Source organism: Hordeum vulgare, chromosome 6H, assembly GCF_904849725.1.
Source record: "Hordeum vulgare subsp. vulgare chromosome 6H, MorexV3_pseudomolecules_assembly, whole genome shotgun sequence".
Lineage (NCBI taxonomy): Eukaryota > Viridiplantae > Streptophyta > Magnoliopsida > Poales > Poaceae > Hordeum > Hordeum vulgare.
Genome location: NC_058523.1, coordinates 542,873,121 through 542,888,928, shown reverse-complemented (window position 1 = coordinate 542,888,928; position 15,808 = coordinate 542,873,121). Strand labels below are relative to the sequence as shown.

General features: G+C 46.4%; 3 protein-coding genes across 3 annotated transcripts; 1 reads left to right on the top strand and 2 right to left on the bottom strand.

Annotated features, from left to right (window-relative positions):
* Positions 1-802: 802 nt before the first annotated feature.
* LOC123405942 lies at positions 803-1,396 on the bottom strand. The gene has a single exon (XM_045099453.1). The coding sequence runs from the start codon at positions 1,337-1,339 to the stop codon at positions 848-850; it is 492 nt and encodes a 163-aa protein (XP_044955388.1). The 5' UTR covers positions 1,340-1,396; the 3' UTR covers positions 803-847.
* A 7,100-nt stretch (positions 1,397-8,496) lies between these two features.
* LOC123405941 lies at positions 8,497-9,280 on the bottom strand. Its single transcript, XM_045099452.1, has one exon. The coding sequence runs from the start codon at positions 9,218-9,220 to the stop codon at positions 8,723-8,725; it is 498 nt and encodes a 165-aa protein (XP_044955387.1). The 5' UTR covers positions 9,221-9,280; the 3' UTR covers positions 8,497-8,722.
* A 1,587-nt stretch (positions 9,281-10,867) lies between these two features.
* Positions 10,868-12,012, top strand: LOC123403927. The gene is made up of 2 exons (XM_045097835.1): positions 10,868-11,168; positions 11,259-12,012. Exons 1-2 carry the CDS (start codon positions 10,893-10,895, stop codon positions 11,829-11,831), a joined length of 849 nt encoding a protein of 282 aa, XP_044953770.1. The 5' UTR covers positions 10,868-10,892; the 3' UTR covers positions 11,832-12,012.
* Positions 12,013-15,808: the final 3,796 nt, after the last annotated feature.

Below are 15,808 nucleotides of genomic sequence, written 5' to 3'. Positions count from 1 at the left end.
ATCTTGTTGCGCAAGTTCAGGGGTTGGCGAGGAATGCAACCGCTAGGCCGTCCATTGCGCCAACGGTAAATTTCACGGATACAAAAACAACAGCAGAAGTATCACGAGCATGTAGAAGGAAAAAGGTTCAGTCGGCCTCATTTCATCACTGTGATCATGAAATGCTGCAGAATTCTTGTCGGAATCGGGGTTTCTCCCCTGCTAAAAGTTGCTGGCCTGATCCGGCTGGGTGCCGCCCGCGTGACGGGAGCAAGCGACGGCGAGAAGCCACTGGTCTCTCGCCGAGCTTATCCAGAACCAAATCAGGGGCGAGACGCATCCACACTCCAGATACAGAAACAGGTGCAGGAAGTTGTTGCAGAACAGATAAGGCTCCTGCCACTGGATAGATCAGATGCAGGAAGTTGTTGCAGAACAGATAAGGCTCCTGCCACTGGATAGATCAGATGCAGGAAGCTGTTGCAGAACAGATAAGGCTCCTGCCACTGGATAGATCAGATACAGGAAGCTGTTGCAGAACAGATAAGGCTCCTGCCACTGGATAGATCAGATGCAGGAAGCTGTTGCAGAACAGATAAGGCTCCTGCCACTGGATAGATCAGATGCAGGAAGCTGTTGCAGAACAGATAAGGCTCCTGCCACTGGATAGATCAGATGCATGTACGTGTCTCCAATTTATCACTCATGATCATCCATATCCAAAACCAAAGGGAGTTGTACAACGGAGCAGAGATACGAGCTAGCTACCAAATTGGCCGGGCCGGAACCGAGAATTGGGCACGGGAATTTTCTTTCCTATCTATTTTATCTTGCTATTGCTATGGCATGTCGACGTTGGTTTGTTTGTCTACTGGTGGTTGTCGCCGGCGCGGTCACCGGCCATGGACATGGCGGAGAGCCGGCTCGGCCGCGAGCGGGACCTGCCCACACGCCTCCGCTGCTGCGCCGCGGGGGACGGCGCCAGCGCCCTGCGTGCCCAGTGCCCGCTCTCCATGGGGACAAGCCGCACCAGCGCGCCGCCATGATGCTTCGTGCAGCCGCTGCCGATGGAAGGCGGCGAGCCGGGCTTGCTGTTGCCGGTCGGATCTGCCTGCTTGCGTTCCTTGTGGAGGCTGCAGCGGAATGAACCCGGGTGGTTCGTGGGGGAGCACATGCAGGACCGACGGCTCTTGCCGGCAGGGGACGAGGAGGAAGAAGACGAGACGCTGACGGACTTGGCCGGGGAGCGGGTGGCGCCACCGGCGGTGAGGTTGACGCGGGCGGGCGAGGTGGAGCGGTAGCCGGGAATCAATAGGACCGGCCCGCTGGGCCTACTCGCAGTCGCCGTCGCCGTCGCCATGAGAGAATGGATCGAGGTGTGCAAGCTTTGGAATGGAGGTTTTGCTGCTGGTTTGGGGGAGTTCGAGTGGAGTAAACTAAAGGTTGGGCGCACTTTATAGAGTTGGAGGGGTATTCTGTGGTTCGGGCATAAAGCAGTGGGCGACTGAGCAGTGGGCCTAGACGGCAGCACACTGAACTTGGTCCTGGGTTCAAGGCAGGTAGGTCCAGCCCCCAATATCATAGGACTCATGCTAACTCTTTTGAAATATCTTTTACTTTGAATCTTACAGAAGCATAAGCATCGATGGAACTGTGCGTAACCCAGGTGCCGCCCATCGATTGTGGCACCCATCCTATGTTGCTATCGGTAAACCGTTTCCGGCACATTGAAAGCACGGTGCCAAGAAAAAATAAATACTTCCTTCGTTCCTAAATAAAAGTCTTTCTATATATTCTACTAAAAAACTACATACGGATGTATATAGATGTATTTTAGAGTGCAGATTCATTCATTTTGCTTCGTATGTAGTCATCTAGTGAAATTTTTTAAAATCCTTATATTTAGGAACGGAGTATCTTCGAACGTTCAGATCCGCGATGGTCAGGATGGCACGACTAGGACCTCATCGACGTGACCCGGCAGCAGCCGGCAGCCGCCGGCCGTGGGATCGCCTCCTCCGCTTTGCTTGAAACGCGGCCGACCTCTGAACGTTCGACACAGTGGCATCGGCGGCACCTTAATCACCGTAATGGCAGTGTCCATCAGCACCGAGCCTGTTTACTCGCGCCGCATGTTTGTTCGTGGAGTCCGCGCAAAGGAAGGGATCGTGGAGCCCTCCGGCGATGTGCACGTGAATGATCGCATGCACGAGCGCGTCGTGATCCGGCCGGTTCCGCCGTGATAAGATGCTCCCATCACTGTTATCTTGCAGTACTACTCTGCCTCTGGCTTCCGTCGATTCCGGCCGACCCGACGAGACGGTCGAACATGGCCGTCTCTTTCGCCGCAGCTCCGGGAGCGGCTTTCGTCCCCTCTTGTTCTTCGTTTGTTGTACTGTTAACGGCCCGGCGCCGAAAAATCATGATAAAAAAGCCGTCGTCGGTATTTGCATCAAAGGTAGATCTTGTCACTGTCCAGCTAACTGCCGCAACACACAGCAAAGCCCAGCAAGGACGGGCGAACGGGGACAGGACCCAAGCTAGCGAAAACACCACACGAGCAACGGCTATGGTGGTACTAGTCAGGGGTGACGACGGCGGCCGGCGGGGCAGCTGGCAGCGCACCGGAGGCTACTAGGGTTCAATTTTGTTTTCGTTTCTGGCAACACCTTGCCAATCGTGTGGATTTGGGACAGCTAATCGTTGTTGAGCTCTGTTCGTACTGTCGCTGATCTACATACAAATTGCTGCATTTGTCTCCTATACTCGCATGATAGCACCAACAACTTTTTTCTTATAGAAAGCATGTAATTGTGGAGCTCGTGCTTATATTTGCAGATCCTTCGATGGGTTGATTCCGCGCATATATATATACGATTGTGTCCGATTTTGGAGAAGGAATAATAGATACGGCGTGCTAGTGCAGTATCGTGTGCCAAATATATTCTTTGTCTCCTTGATTGATAGGAGCGGAATAGATTTAAAAAAACTAAAAGGGACGAGCTAGATTATGGCAATGGGTCTGGCCGTCAGGGATCGATTCGACATGAAATAAAATGCAATCCGAACAATATGGGTGGAATGCATTTCGGTGATGCCAATCTTATTGATACGTTTCGGAAGACAAATATCTTGCTAGTCTTTTAGGTCCAAAGCATGCACCGCACGTGTCAAATTGGGCTAACCTGGCCCAACCAAATCTTGATGTAGCGTGATCTCGTGAGACGCGCGCATACAATCACAGGTGATGCTAGCAAGACCATACGTCTGTATATAACTGTTGGACCGTAATCAGTACTTCATTCGTCATAGTTTAGAAGACATGCTTGAAAATCTCTGAAACCTAGATGGTTATTGATTGACTGTGAGATAAATTAAAAAATAACATTCACACCATACATGCATACAAAAATAGTACGACGAAGTACTAATTAGCTGCTAGGAGTAAATGTAATGCGCCTTAAACCTTGTCTGTTGTGGAAAATCACGTAAATTTAACGGTGTCTTTTAACCGTGACGAAGGTAGTATTAGGTTTGGCAACGACGTGGGCAGTGCAGCGACGCCACCGGCCAGAGGGGGACTCTATGTACGTATACGTGTGGCACGGGACTGAAATGTTCCACAGCTGCGAGGTCACTCGTTGATCGTGTACGAGTGTTGGTCGGTTGGCCGTTGCATTACCCCGGATCCGGGCAATAGCCACACGGAGCAATACGTGTCGGAACGAACACGTGTCGGAACGACATGGTACATAATAAAAGAAGAGAGAGAATGAAACCGTATGAACTTGTAGCAACGGTTCATGCACAAGCTCCGAGGCAAACATGGTTATTTCTTCAACATTTAATGGACACATTTAGTTATTTTATATACGGTTAACATACACTCTATTGAAGAGCTTGTATGCTGTGATGTTGGTGTATGATGTGGACACTTATACCAATGATTGAACATACGGACTGTTGAAGATGCTCTCAATCTGCTAGCTCTGCCTACACATGACGAGAAAGATGAGTCGTCTGTTAAAACTCTTGAATCAATCTGAAATGATGGACATTAGATCTCACCGTCGCACCATTCAAATATGCATTCCACGCATGTTTCCACGCCGACGACAAGATGTGGCTATAGATGGCACAGGACTGACCACTGATCGGCATGGAGCCATGGACTGACCCAAATACTAGACACGTTCACCCACATGTACCGAGCTGTAATATACAGTACTACTTATTTCGTTCCTAAATATAAATCTTATTACTGATTGGATAGTAAATAAAATAAATTAATTTAAAACTCTAAAATATATCTACATACATTTATATGTAACCCATAGTGATATCTTTAAAGAGTTATACTTATGAATGAAGGTAGTATAATATAGTGTTTGAAAGCTTGTACCGGGACGAGCTAAGTAAATGTTGTTCTATTTTTTTTCATGTTCAACAATGAAAGCGACGTTGATATCCAATCGGTTCCCATCTAGCTCTCCCTTTCGTGTCGACGTATGTTGGGACATCAATTAGATTTATTTTAGCAAAATATCTACTCCCTCCGTTCCTAAATATAAGTCTTTGTAGAGATTTCACTAGTGAACTACATACAAATGTAAATATATATACTTTAGAGTATAGATTCAATCATTTTGCTCCGTATGTAGACCTTTAGTGAAATCGCTTAAAAGACTTATATTTAGAAACGGAGGGAGTAGATTTTTAATTCAGAGCGACGACAACATGGATGCCCGATGCAACAAAGAGCGGTGAGGTGCGATGAAATTAGGCATGTAGATCCGCTGAGCAAGTAGGTTGGAGACAGAAAAAAAAATAATATCGACCGGTCGACATGTAAACTAGGATAAAAAAATGGGCACGTTAAAGGCACATCTAGATATGACATAGTTATTACACATGTAAATGATTAAATTAAAAAATATCTACATAAATTTTCACGTAACATCAATGATATAAAACTTAGATGTACAATATTTATGTCACATCTAAATATATTTTAACGAAAAACATAAAAAAAATCACATGCGTCCATTAACTATGATCAGCCACACTAAATCATTTGAGTACTGAATTTCTGACGGAAAACAATTTGATTGGAAACAATTTGATCGGAAACAAATTTCCCTGGATCCAGAAGCACAAAGCCTGAAGTTGGGACCACGACTCAATCTGTTTGCATTGCCAAGCCTACAGGTTAGTCATGACTTACAGGTCATTATCCCTAGGCTCTGTCTAATTGTTCACTCCTCAAGTCCGAGACCTGCGTCCGAGGGAAACGGACTTTGTGTCATATATACTCTGAACTAGAAAGAGTGCAGAGCCGGTAGTAGAGTATTTTTACAGGTCAAGCTGAAAACGATGGGGACATGCCAGGGCACACCACAAAGAAGTCAATTTCCAACCCCCAGTCTCCCAACAAGATCTTATCAGCCCCGGCAAAAAAAAAGAAGATCTTATCAGAGCATCTGCAAGAACCATCAATAATTCACCACGAACCGGATTTTTCTGCCAGCCTTGTGCGTTGTGATTTTTTGGAGGACGGGATCCTTGGAGCCCTTTTTTCAAAATCTTCAAAAAAGACATTTTTGGATTTCAAAATAGAAACTCCCGTGAAAATTTATACATATTCTTGACGCATTTGGAAATTTTCGTTCAAAAATATTATGATTTTCAAGCTTTGCAAAAAAAAGAAAAACCAGGCCCTAACAAAAAAAATGCTGGCCCATTTTTATTTGTGTATTTTTTATCTATGCCATTTATGAAAGTTCTCCCTCCGTCTCAAAATAAGTGTCTCAACTTTATACTAGCTCTAATACAAAATTCTACTAAGTTTGAAACACTTATTTTGAAACGATGGGAGTATTTGATAATGAAACCTTTTTTGGACGTGTTAAACATATATTTATGTGTGTATAATTTTTTCAAATTTTTTACGTTATGGAGATACGTTATCTAAACAATAAGCTTACTCGAGCCCGGCCTTCATCGGTCATTTGCGTGCAGCGTACGTTTATATATGGCGCCTCTCCATCCATAAAACATACTCCTTCCGTTCCATAATATAAATCTTTTAAAGATTTTATTAGAAGACTACATACGGATGTATATAGACATGTTTTAGAGTGTAGATTCACTCATTTTGCTCTGTATGTAGTCTCCTAGTGAAATCGCTTAAAAGACTTATATTTAGGCACGGAGGGAGTATATAGGATAAATGTTTTCTACCATCCTGTAATAGTTACCCTCATGTCAGTTCTTGTATGTTATACTCTCTCCGTCCCAAAATTCTTGTCTTAAGTTTATGTAGATATAAATGTATTTTGTCACGTTCTAGTATCTAAATACATTCATTTCTAAACAAACATAAAACAAGATTTTAAGACGGAGGAAGTATATAGTATCTGTTAAAATACATTCTTGCCGTTCGGAATTACTTATCATAAAGATAAATATAAATAAATGTATTTAAGACTAAAATATATTTATATACATTCATTTCTATGACAAGTATTTTGGATGAAGAAAATATTAGAATGTAAGAATAATTTCCGCACGGAGCTGCCCGCTTTCGGTCGGCACATTGCCATCCGGCTTGCCTGGACCTTACTAGTAACTCGGCGCACTTTTTCCCACCGGCTTCTTATCATCGGTCGCGCTCCCGTCCTACATTCCGAGACGCCGGAAAAAACGCACTCTTGTAAGCAGCCATGGATTGCCTGCAGTTGAGGCGGCACTGAACTTGTCCATGTTAATATGTTATAACCCGAGTGACTGTGCACTGCTGACTCGATCATGCCCTGGTGCACCGGTTAGTCGTGTCGTGCGGAGGCAGGTGAGGCCGACCTTCCTTCCTTGGGGAGCGCCAAGTCCATTTGTGCGTCCGCGCGCGCGACCGGGTCCAGTCTCCGACGGTGCTCGGCGCCGGCATATACGTCGCGATCGACTTATTTCGACGGTCATGCGTTCTACGGACCTGCTCGGGACGACGCTGACGTTCCAGAGCTTCTTCTTCTTCTTCTGGTTAGCTGGTGCCGGTTTGACATTGGACGAGTTTGCCGTGGAAGCAGTACGTACCAACTTGATTGTCAAATATTCAACGAGTTCGTTATTTAAACTACGCAATGTACTAGTAGTACTATATTCAACTCTGAGCAACTCCACTTGGTTTTCGCCTGTCCGCCGTTCGACGCATCTAGAGTGTACGTGCGTGTACATACTTACTCCTACATAAATTGCTGAATGCCACTCATACCAACTCTCGTATCGTGTAAGCATCTCCAATAAATGGACCATATATAAAAATAACAAACTTTTACAGCTTGAGAGCAAAAAACGCTGCTTCAATACAGATACATCTGATGTAAAAACCGCGGTCTTTCGCGAAACCACCAACCCCCTTCATTTTATTTCCCCACCCGCCCGTCTTCCGCCGCCATGCCCAAGGCCGACGACCCCGTCACCTTCTCCGCCACCGCCACAACCGAAGGGCTGACCCACGTCGTCGCCGCCGCCGACGCAGCAGTGAACTCGCCCTCCGCGACCACATCCATACTCGCGCCCCCCGCCCGTCGAGCCGGATTCACGCCGCCCGACCAGTCACCACCGCCCCGACGGCAAAGGCACGAGGCAAAGGCAAATGGCCGGTGAATCTCACCAGCCGAAAATGTGGCTCGGACGGCCAAAATCACGAGCCGAAAATGCAGCCGCGACAGCTCGGGCATGGGAGCTTGAACAGCAGCCGGGCAACCGACGTATGGTTTTGAATAGTCTGTTGGAGTTGTTGTTTTACATCTCCGTTTTGAACCATCTGTTTGAGTTAAACCTTTTTTTAAGTTGTAAAAAGTTTTATTGATGCTTCAAATTTTTACATCAGAGATTTGGAACATCAAAATATACATCATATATTAGTGATGCTATGAGTGTATTATTATATTTAGAAAAACAGAGAGGAGCTCCCCGACTCTGTATGCATGTTCATTATTCCCTTGGCTGGTCTGAAACATTGCATTGCATTGCATTGCATTGGTATTTTTCGTTCGATAAGAAAAGTGCACTGTAGTTGATGGAGAGACGAGAGCCAACTGACGTACATGGCGCCAACCCAACGCAACTGATTTCTGGCGAAGAAACGGAACTGATAGCAAAGAGCCAGCTGTGTGTGTCTGTGTGCGCCCACCGTTCTCCCATCATCATCTTCTTCCTGCGCAAGCTCAAAGAGTTGGCGGGGGAATCCCAACCGCTTTGCCGTCGCTTGCGCAAGTGGCTGGGCCGATCCAGCCGGCTGGGGGCACGCTCGGGTGCCGACCGTGTGACGGGAGGAAGCGACGGAGAGACGCCATTCATCTCTTGCGGAGCTTATCCGAAGCCGAAACAGAGGCGAGAGATCGATGCATCCACACTCCAGAAACAGAAACAGAGGCAGAAAGTTGTTGGGCAAACGGACCATCGTCTCAAGGATGGATAAGGCTCCCGTCACGGGGCAGAGCAGATGCATGTACCATGTGTCTCCAATTTGTCACTCATGTATATCCATATTATCCAAAACGATACTCCCGGCGTATACAGAGTAGAGAGGAGATGATGAGCTCACTCTATGTGATCGAATTGGGTACTCTAAGACTCCAATTTTCTGCCGCAAACGGAAGACCCCGGTGAATTATTTGGGGAGCTTCTTTCCTACCATGCTATGGCACACTACTTTTCTTATGGCATGTCGACGCTGTTTTTTCTACTGGTTGTCACCGGCGCGGTCGCCGGCCATGGACACGGAGGAGAGCCGGCTCGGCCGGGGACGGAAGCCGAGAGCGCGTCTCCGCTGAAGGGACTGCCGCGCGGCGGGGGACGCCGCGAGCGCTCGGCGTGCCCAGTGCCCGCCCTCCATGGGGACAAGCTGCGCCAGCGCGCCGCCCGGGCGCTTCGAGCAGCCGCTGCCGAAGGACGGCGGCGAACCAAGGGGCTTGCGGTTGACGGCTGTGGTGGCCTGCTTGCGCTCCTTGTGGAGGCCGCACCGGAACGACCCCCGGTGGTTGGTCGGGGAACACATGCAGGACCGACGGGTCTTGCCGCCGGCAGGGGACGAGGAGGAAGGAGACGCGACGCTGACGGACTTGGCCGGCGAGCGGGTGGCGCCACCGGAGGCGAGCTTGACGCGGGTGGGCGACGCGGTGCTGTAGCTTGGGGTCGACAGGACCGGCCCGCCGGGCCGACTGGCAGCCGCCGTCGCCATGAGAGATCAGATCAGAGACCGCGAGCAGGTGGTTGGCTGGTGGTTTGGGAGGCTTGAGAGATGAGAGCAAACTGAGAAGCCAACGGGTTGGCCGGAATTTATAGAGCCTGTCGGAGAGGAAGGAAATGAATCGGTGGGCGTCTGTTGCGTGGGCCCTGAAGAAAGCCCACCGGAATCGGTCTTGGGTTCAGGACACGTAGGTCCCATCTACCAATATTGTAGGCTCATGCATAGTACTCTACCAGCTTGCTTTGAATATCGATTTCAGCGTCAGGGTTCTGGTCAATTTCTTGCATGGCAAACCATACATACTGACTGCTACTTGCATCTCGCGATTGTTCATACGTAGTAGTACTATACAAATATTAGTATAAGAATAATTAAATTAGCCGTATTTCCGTGTGAACTGCCCTGATTCGCAAGCTTCTGTTCAGAAAAAGTTTCTCTTACTTTTAGGAGCTGCCCTCAAAAGAAAAGAAAAAAGATATACTATTAGGAGCACATCGCGCATGTGCCGAACTGCCGATGCATCCAGAGTTTCTCGTCCTCACGCCGCTCCCGTCCCCGCCCCCACCCCGACGCGCCGCTCCCGTCCCCGCCCCCGCCCCGGCGAGCCGCTGTCCTCCCCCGCCCCGGCGAGCCGCTCTCCTCCCCCGCCCCGGCGACCCACTCTCCTTCCCGACATGTTGGTTCTCCTCCTCCCTCAATCCCTCTCGGATCTGATAAGGCTGCCGCCAGAAACGCTGCCGCCAGTACGCTGCCGCCAGAAACGCGAGGGAGGGGAGGTCCTGGCCATGGTCGTCGTGGCCATGGGAGCTGCTTCTGAGGCTGCTCCCTGGTTACCCTGTTTAAATTTTTTGCACATATTCTATTTTGTTTTGATGTAAATATTATCAGTGTTAATTTAACAGTATTAAATCTGTGCTACATTTATATAGATGGATGACAACAGCAAGACTCGAGATACGCTGATAGTGCAAGCTGCTGGTTTGGTTGCTGTTTTGTGTGCATATATGGCCACTATAACTACAAGGGCTAGAATTAGAAATTATCGTGCTCCAGTCCGTTATGTTATGCTTGAGAGAGACATAGCTAGGTTGTCCAATCTACGTTTTATCTATGATACCAATGATATAAATTGCCATGACCTACTAAGGATGAATAGGGCCCCATTTTATAACTTGTGTGCCTTGTTCCGTGACCGAAAGTTGCTGGAAGACAGCATTCATACCTGGTATTTTAAGGTAATATGTTACCATTTAGAATTTTATGGACATGCTGGATAACCAAATTTTACAAAATATACCTCACCTCTTTTCCTAGGATTGTGTTGGTGCAATTGATGGCACCCATGTGCTTGCCAAGGTACCCGCTGCTATTGCTTCGGCATTTAGGGGTAGGAAAGGTGGCACCACCAAAAATGTCACTATTTTAATTCCATTTTAATTCTTTTATGTTTCAGCTCCATTTTAATTCTTTTATGTCACTATTTCAGCTCCATTTTAATTCTTTTATGTCACTATTTCAGCTCCATTTTAAATCTTTTATGTCACTATTTCAGCTCCATTTTAATCAGATTCCTTTGTTTGCTTTGTACATAGGAGTGATGGCTGAGATGGGGGCTGATGGTGGGCATGGTGATGGGAATCACCCATTGCGTTGGACATCTCCAATGTCTGGTTTCATGTTACGTCGATTTGTAGAGCTCATTGCTAGTGGAGTGAAGACTGACAAAGGCTTTAAGGAGGTGCACTTAAACCAGGTGGCTAAGAATTGTAGTGACCACTTTGGTCTTGCAATAACCGGGACCCAAGTCTACAACCACCTCCGCAAGTGGCGTGCTAGGTGGGTGAAGATTAGTAAGCTCCGAGACATTAGTGGGTCACTTTGGGATGATACTAACTGTGTCATATCACTGGAGGAAGAGCACTATCTGGGCCATATCAAGGTTTGTACTTTGAACTGACCTATAATTATTTCCTTTCACATGCTTCCTATTTGTCAGTATATAACATTTCCATAACCACACTACATATAGGACCATCCCAAAGATGTTGAGTACCTCAATGTGCCTTTAGAGAACTATGTTCAAATGCTTGCTATCTTTGGGACTGGTATTGCTACAGGGAGGTATGCAATGGCATCTAATGAGGCTCTTGGGGTTGCTTCAATGGTGGGAACCTCCCCATCGGTTGTCAACATTGAAGGTTCTGGTTTTGAATTTGTTGTTGATGGGAATGAACCTGACTCGAGTGCTACTGCTGCTGCTCATGGGGAAGCTGCTGTTGCTCATTCCACTGGTAAAAGGAAGAGGGTTAGCCTCATGAGCGAAGAAGAAGTTTTGGTCATGACCAACATGTCTGAAGCAGTCCGTGAAGTTGCTAATGCTATCAAGTCCACTACAGAGGCACATCCTGAACTTTATGATGCTGTGATGGAGCTCCCTGGTTTTAGTGAGGATGATCTATTGATTATCTTGGATTATCTCAATGAGAGTGCCAACAGGGCTAGGAGCCACTCATTCGTGCAGATGACGGAGACTCGCCGCACTCGTTGGGTCATTCACCACCTTTCCAAGCTCAAGGATGATGTGCCCAAGGGTGGAGTGTGAGCAAATCTTTGCTGATTAACTAGTTGACCATATTTTATTCCATTTGGTCAAAAAAACAATGCCCCTATATATATGTGATGTATGGAATGTAACTTGAATCTTATGTGATGCTTATGCGATGTACTGGATTAATATGGATGTGTGGCCCTATAATATGTGAACTTTTAAGATGTATTGGATATTGATTTATGTGTATTGGATATTGATTTATGTGTATTGGATATTGATTGTATCATAAGCTGCTTCTATACCGTACAAACAAACAAGATGCTGCCAATTTTTTAAATTACTTCAATCATATTCTTTCATTATTTCAATCATCAAAGATATTACCAAAACTATCTTGTAATTATTTTATATCTGTTCGACATCATACAACCCACCAAACAATATCTGTTGTATGTTGCATCTCTCATACAACCCAAGATGCAATATACCAAACAAAATCTGAGTTGAACCCAGCTCGTATCATGCACCCAACCAAACACACATCTCATTTTTATTTTGCATCAGGTCAACCAGGCTAGGACCACCCAAGCTCCTTCATGCAATGCATCCTGGATGCACCCAGGCAACCAAACACGCCCTAAACGTCCGACACATGCATGCATGGCTGTGTGCATCGGGGCCGAGAATCCATTTATTCGCGCCCATATCATGCATGTAGGCGACGAATGTCTTTGTGGAGTCGGCGCCAAGGAAGGGATCGTGGAACCAAGCCGGCGATGGTGGCCTCGCTTTCTTTCGGTCGGTTCCGCCGTGATAACATGCTCTCATCTCATCTGCATCTGGGTTTCCTTCGATTGTGGTCGACCGGGCGATCGATCGGACGTGGGTGTCTCTTTCGTTTGGTACTGTTGGATGCGTATGTTTTCCGTCTATATCTATATCTATACCTTTATATACCTACTAAAGAAGCTATTACTTTTATCCTTAAGTAAAAGAATGCGTACTTCCGAAGTTGATACAAATTATGCACTATGCCATCCTTAAGTAAAAGAATGTTTCAAAAAAAAAATCCAAAATCACCGCGTGCTTTGTTATTGTATAAAGGAACAATACTAATCTAGAACAGAAACGCACGACTAACGCACGACTAACGTAGGCACAATTTTTCCTTTTCAATTTCTCATGCAGCGTCCTCTTTCATGAGCCGGGCCGGCCAAGTTGAGGGGCTGGACTCCTCTATTGTTTTTCATTTTTTGTTTTATTTTTTTCTCATTCTGTTATCTTCCTTTTTAAAATTAATTCGGAATTTCCAAATTTCAAAAGTGGTGAGTTCTAAAAAAATATTTGAGAAATTATAAAAAATGTATGTGAATTCATTTTTTAGGAAATCATAAAAGATTCATGGATTCAAACAATATTGGTTTATTTGTACCCAAAAAAAATAGAAAGTGTACCCAAAAAGTAAAAAAAAACATTTTTTTTAAATTTGTTCCCCAATTTTTGAAAAAGTTGAGTGATCCATAAAATGTTTGTTGAGTCAAAAAATGCTCATGAATTTGAAAACTTTTCATGCATTTCAGAAAATCGTCGTAAATAAAACTAAAGTTCATGATTTTTTTGAGAAAATCCAAAATTTGAAAAAAAATGTCGATTTAAAAACTGCTCGTCGATTCAAAGTCTTCTAAGTCTAGGATTTGATTAAATTTTTGAAAGTCTTTATATGTATAGACGTGGCAGTAGATCGTGGTCAATGAGATTTGTTTTTGTAGTTTTAAATATTCTCTTATTCAAATCCTGTTCCGTCACTGGTCACCCTGCGCCCGAGGGAGGCAGACTTTGTGTTGCAGACTCTGAGTAGTAGTAGAACTAGTGCAGAGTCAGGGTATTTTACAGGTCAACGTGGACTCTGCTGCTACGTGCATTGCCTCCGGCCGGCGCAGGCCGTTTAGCTGCACTTAATTTACCAATTCGATCTACTTTTCCCCCGGCTTATTACTGCCGGTCGCGCTCGCTGGACCAACCATGCTCGTATCCGTCCGGAGCAATGGGTTGCGTGCCTGCCCGGTCAGGTGTCACCGAACTTCTCCAGGTTCCGTGACTTGGGGATAATTCCAGATAGAGGGCTTGTTTGGTTGGAGACTAATTTTATCAAGCCAAAGTGTAGCAAGCCATAAAGTGTGGCTGAAAAAACGAACGTCAAACTTTGACAAAAGTTGACAAAAAAATTAATTTTATAACAAATGGACCATAGCAAGAATAAAGTATGACAAGTTAAAGTGTGACAAAAACCAAACATATGCCAACTAAACTGTGACTGCTAAATTTTGACTTGACAAAGTGTGGCTGGGAGCCAAACAGGCCCGGAGTGACTGTGCAGTGACTCGATGATCCTGGTGGCCTGGTGCTCGGGAAAGAGAGCCCTGAAGCGAGTGTCGTGTCAGCGGCAAGAGAGGCCGACCTTGACCTTCCATCGGAAGCGCCAAGTCCGACCGAGTCCGGAATCAGACGGTGCTCGGCGTGATCAATCATCCGTTCCGTTGACTTGCTCGACCGCCGGTGACCTTGACGCTCCAGAGCTTCTTTTGGTTAGCGAATGCGTGTCCAATATTATCGAAAAAGGCCGTGCCCCAATATAAATTAAATACAAAGCAAACATCATACAAATCAAGACATATCACATGACACCACCACACACGTACACAAGGCTGGATACAAGGGTGTTAAAGAACAACGACACAACCCCAAAACTCCAAGCACACTATACGAGGAAGCAGCTTGGAGTCATCGGAGCTCTCAACAGTGATCAAGTCACCGCGAAGCCTTGCCGGTGCTTGTCGACGACGACGACCGTGGGCGTCACTTTTCTCCTTGGAGGCGTCGTCGTCTTCATGTGCATCATCCACTTTTGGATCAAGCTCTTCACGCGAAAGCCTAGATTGGCCTGGGCTGGGCAACGATGTCGTCCCTGCAATGTGCGTGTACATTGCCTCCGGCTCATGGCGTTTACCGGCGGTTTACTGATTCTGAACTTTTTCTCCCGGGCCGGCATATCGGTCGCCCTCGCGTCCTACCTGGACACTGAAAAATCGCAATACTACCCACCGATTCCCTACTCGATCAGGTGGCACTGAACTTCTCCAGGTTCCGTGGCAGGCAGATCTTCCAGCCCGGGTGACTCTGCACTGACTCGATCATGCCCTGCTGCGCCGGCAACAGAGTTTCTTCTGCTCGCGTCCGTGGCACCTGTGCGTCCGCGCGCGCGACCGAGTCCGGCGAACTAAAGTGCTCGCCGCGGGCATGTTGGCGACGCCGACGTTTCAGATTTTTTGGCTCGCAAATGGATATTTGACGAGCTTGACAGGACGTACTACCAACTCGTCAGATATCCAGCTAAAAAAAAAGTTGTCAGATATTCAAACAGTACTGTAGTCCACCATGAGCGAGACAGCGACCCCACTTGCTTATTTTTCGCTTTGCAGCAACTACATGCCCAACGCGGCCAGTGTACGTACACAGACAGCGGTTCTCAACGGAAGATGATAGTGGAGTAGTAATGATCTTTTTCATCTGCGCCCGTACAATGTATGATCGGTATTCAGATCGTTAAGCAAAAGAAACACCGTATTTGATAGGGAGATGAGAGCTGACTGATAAGTGTTGGTGTGGCGAGCAACCCATTTCCGGCGAAGGAACATAACTCATTAAACAAGAAGCTGGCCTGTTGTGCGAGCCCACTATCATCTTGTTGCCCAAGTTCAGGAGTTTTTTTTTTAAAGAAGGAACGAAGCCTCGGTCACTACATTAATTGTTGCATGCAACAATATTATTAAAACAAGTATAGACATAACGTCTTCCGTCCACGAAGTACTCACAATCTGAGCTTAACAAAAGCAAGTACGTGAAATAAAATTGCTACATCTGTCGAGACCAAAATTAAGCTACGATACCTATATACCTAGCCTACTATTAGCTAGGCATCCAAATCGGTTGAAGATAGCTTATACGACCGTCCCCCGTCGGTTGCACCC